Source organism: Sphaeroforma arctica, assembly GCF_001186125.1.
Source record: "Sphaeroforma arctica JP610 unplaced genomic scaffold supercont1.2266, whole genome shotgun sequence".
NCBI lineage: Eukaryota > Ichthyosporea > Ichthyophonida > Sphaeroforma > Sphaeroforma arctica.
In genome coordinates, this window is record NW_014038292.1 from 3,043 (window position 1) to 7,712 (window position 4,670).

Sequence of the window (4,670 nt, forward strand, 5' to 3'; positions counted from 1 at the left end):
TACCAGTCAGTTTACCTGCATCCAACAATTGATTCAACGCATCCTGGTAGGCCCGAAACTGCCGCCCATTGGCCCTGACCTCCTTCAGCAATTACAGGGGTGCCACGACTTCCACGGTATCTGGACCCTCCATGAACACCTTGGATCTTTTCTCCAGCATGTTGAAGAAACACGGTACCCTCACCCGTCCCTGACACATCAACAGATGTTCCCTATACCCCGGCTAATCACGCTGTTGAAGTACTACTTCCAAATATCGGTTCAAACCAAATCAGCGCGCTTGTTGGTTCCGACTATGATACTTCCGATCCAGGCCAGCCAACATATACCGAATTCATCCGTAGTCTGGTGCGGCATTGGCTTACCCCCATCCTCGCTTCTCGACCGGATTATGACGGATAACCTGGTCCTTCTCGGTATTTCGTACTCTGCACTAACCCATTCCGCGGCACTACACGGTGCAGACCCGATCCGTACCACAGAGGTGGGTACTCTATTTAGTAGGTCAGCAAGCGAATATATGGAACATTCGATAGTAACAGTGTTTTGTCAACACCGGCCCGAATTGACTCAGCACATATCTTCCATTGTCGACTCACTTGGCCCAAGCTTCAAACGGGGATTTACTGATCACTTCTTCCCATCAATTTTTCCTGAACCACTACAGCGACTATGAGAGCCATACCATATGTTCATACATTGTATCATACATACTTGTCATTTTTGAAATAAATAATATTATCCCTATGGTATTTTAAAACATTATAAGTATTATAAATATTACATACCTTATTACCTTAGATTTTACACCGCAACTGCTTTTTTTCTCGATCTTTCTCCACGATGGTACAAGGTAGAACTATATTCGATGGCTTAAAGCTGGCGGGGGGGGGGCTATGATATCATAGAAGGTCCTGGAGTTAAGTTATATATTATTTTAAAACAAAGATATTGATGTCTAATCTCGTATTGTCTTATGTAAAGGTTTCACGATGTATTGCGTGCGACATTTATTTCACGGGCATCGGACTTTGATGATGGTTTTCTTCGTCTTTTACTTGAAAAAAAAAGGGGGAAAAATTATCTCTAAATTTCTCTTATTCTTATAGCGTTGAGGTATATATCACCACCATTGGCTATAAAGTATGAAACATATATTTTCCTGTTTTTCCTTTATAGGTCGAGCCTTGACGTGTCCGAAATTTTCGTTCGGATTTCTCGTTCGGACAGCTATTTCAGAAATTCTATTTACTACATCCTTGTCTACCTCGCTTTTGTTTTTCAGCATCAGCTTTACGAATAAACTTTGCCCCATAGGCGCTTCAATTCCCATTGCAGCCTTTTAGCTAAGCGTTTCTTCATTACTTGTCCATAATAGAAGCGATTGTTGATTCTTAAGTACCTTTTTTCTTGCGCTTAAACGCTCCGTTCTGCTTACTAGCGGAGAGCGAGAGTACGGCGTCGCGAGTTTAAATCATTGGTTTGTATTTTGATGACTACAACCCACTAGTAATTTTACCGCAAAGCTACATGCTAGCATATGTGAATTGTTAGCCGCAGTATACTGGTTCGATAGTTAAGTGTGTATAGCGTACAGCTTGTGTGCCTTGACTGGATATTGAAACACTCTTATAAAGTACATATTTACGCTCGACTCCACAGAATGGCTTCAGCAGCTAGCTGACTAAAAGAAGTAAAATCAGAGGGTCTACTGATCAGCATTCTTTTTTGATATCATTTACAGATTCCGAGGTTGACGATTGCATCCAGTTCCACTAAATATAACCTTTTTTGTTGTGTAGGCTCAGTAGACCGTCTTAGAAAGCACGGGTTGTATTTGAAAATAGGGCCACTAGTACTGTTTAGTAACATAAGTACTGTTTGCAGTGATGTAGTGTCGATTTGATAGGTTCAATAATTTGTGCAAAAATACGATGCACTTCATTCTCACTCCTTACAAATCTGAGAATCGAGGGTGATGTGGCTAACCTTGCCGGCGAACCGACAAATATAAGCTGTGTGTGAGCAAGCGCAATTAAAAACCACTTGTACTCTTCAGTCAAACTGAGTTAACTTTAACACATATATTACCAGACCTACCATCCAGATAGCCACCTGTATGATGTATACAACCCTTATAGGACTGTATCCTGCTCAACTTGCAATAGTTATCTGACCTGAAATAGAAAATCTTCACCGCAGTATATAGTATATTTTTGGGCTATTCAGATATATCATGACACTGATAAAAGTCGTGTAAGCTAAACAGATTGCAATCCATAAAACCATTAACCTACCACCGACTGTGCAAATTATGAGATATCACACGCAGTGCAAATTACGAGACCCTTTCAACTTTGCGAATAGGTCACATTGTGTATTGTTTGATTCGTACAAAGTACACAAGTCTTGAAGTATATTATTTCGTGCACGAAATGCGAGAACAAATCATACACACCAGGGAATGTTAATATTCTGAGCCCACAGACAAGTCACAGCAACTCACTGGTACGGGTCTGATAAAACTTGTACCAGAGACGCGAGCTTTGCCTAAGTTACAGAGCTCACAGACAATTCACAGCAACTCGCTGATATGGGTCTGATGAACCTTGTACCAGAGACGCGAGCTTTGCCTAAGTTGGCCCGAGAAAAAAAAACGGTGCTTAAGGTAGGTGTGATGTATTGCTGAGAGATTCTGTGTGTGAATGTTTCTCAAACCATGTTAAAGACCCCTGCCCAGGTTTCCGTTGTGCCCGAACACGATTTAGTACGATAATTGCACAATATGTCGTAGCATATGTCCTCGAGTATACCCATAATTCTATGGAGTTGACCTTGTCACTCATCTGTTAACCTTGATCGTATGCCTGCACTAGTTTTACACAGCCTGGTCGGTGGTGATCACGCTTATCACGCTTGACAATCCAATGGACCAACTAAAAACCCCCACCATTTTATGAAAGATCTCGTCTACAGCTTTCAATCCACTGCATATCCAAACCAAATCTTTCGTCTTCATACTTCGGAAGCATAGTGCAATCAGTGAATGTGAGGCATCACTATTACTCTCCGGGATGAGTTTTACAGGATGTGCCACGTGGTGGAATTTGCCTTGGCATGTGTGTTCACATGTCAATCAGCCAATATTCAGGGATGCTCACACCGTCGAAAACATCGACGACAAATGAGTCAACAGCTATTATTCATAGCCAATTGGGTTCAGTGTCATCATAGTTCACCCAAGCACATCAGCAGAAATTTAGGAGTTCGCTACGATTTTGCGACATTTTATCTGGCATGACTAGTTTAGTGTGCATAACGAGATATGTATATACGTTGATGAGTGGATATCGTGAGTTTCGATAGTCGCAAAACGATGGTTGGAAGCAATTTTTCTAGATATTTACGTTTTGGAATCCAAAACGAGATAGCACGTTGCAGATAAAGAGTTCCACATCGCTGCTACATGTTATATAATTCGCTTTTAAACAGCGTGGATTGTGTGAGATTTATTTATTTATTCAATTTTAGCACAGCTTAGCTTTATTCCGTGAATAAGCTGATACACAGCTCGTCGGTTACAATACTATCATTTGGTCTACACCGGAATGCAGCTATGGTTTTGTCCACGATCGCTCGGGTGCGCCGCTCATTACGCATGTACATATTCCAGCCGACTGTGAAGCGGTAGAAGTCTGTCACCGCGCATGCGTACTGCCAAAGATGGTAAGGATATTAGTCACTTGTATATAGATTCATGAGAAAGGGCCCGTCAAAGAATCGGAGATAAGTGGTTGAAATGGAGCTAACACGGCAGGGGGCAGGTACTGATAGCAGTATCTGGCACAGAACAACAAGCGATTTCTCATCACAGACGCAAGTACAAACCAGAATGAGGGACCGACGGACTACGAAATAGACTACAGACAAGTGTATCTGTAATTATATACTTAGACAAGCAATGCTGAAATACAAGTCATTCTATATGAATACGAAAATCTTTAATTAGCGTTAGTCCATAAACCTCGAGGTGCTGCAGATCACTATGACAACAAGGACGGAGCAATGCATACTACACGCTTGGAAACACACTCAACACTACTGGCATACCTCAACCATCATAGCTTAAACCATCATAGCTTAAATCATCATAGTTTAAACCATCATAGCTTAAACCGTCATAGCTTAAACCATCATAGCTTTAACCATCATAGCTTGGTACGTAATATCATATAGCCGCGGTAGAATTGTGCTCCGAACCTCTCACGTGTTCTCCTACACATAAAAATAACAACAACACACACTTAACACTACCGTCCTACCTGGTTCCTCATAATTCGGTATGTATGTGCTGTAGCAACGACACGGCTGCCCTTCCTACCACTCACGTGTTCATCTAAACGAACAAAAACACACTTAACAATACCCCCTTACTTGGTCCATCATAGCTTGGTATGTATACGCTGTAGCCACGGCAGCGTTGTCCTTGTTGAGTTGCGCTGTTAGTGCATCGTGGTAATGTCGCAGTAAATCCTCCTCACGTGTCATTGTCGTACTAGTAGGAGGTGTAATGCTGTTAGTTGTATGGATTGTCTTGTAGAATGGTGTTGCAGGTAGGAATTATTAATATGCGCCACATCGTCGCACTAACAAGAGGTGTAGATATATAT

The 4,670-nt window shown here is 41.7% G+C and overlaps 1 protein-coding gene across 1 annotated transcript; it reads right to left on the bottom strand.

The window, feature by feature from the left end:
- Positions 1-3,543: 3,543 nt before the first annotated feature.
- SARC_12388 (hypothetical protein) lies at positions 3,544-4,548 on the bottom strand (the record flags this gene model as incomplete). The annotated part of the gene is made up of 2 exons (XM_014293507.1): positions 3,544-3,714; positions 4,435-4,548. 2 exons carry the CDS (start codon positions 4,546-4,548, stop codon positions 3,544-3,546), a joined length of 285 nt encoding a protein of 94 aa, XP_014148982.1.
- Positions 4,549-4,670: the final 122 nt, after the last annotated feature.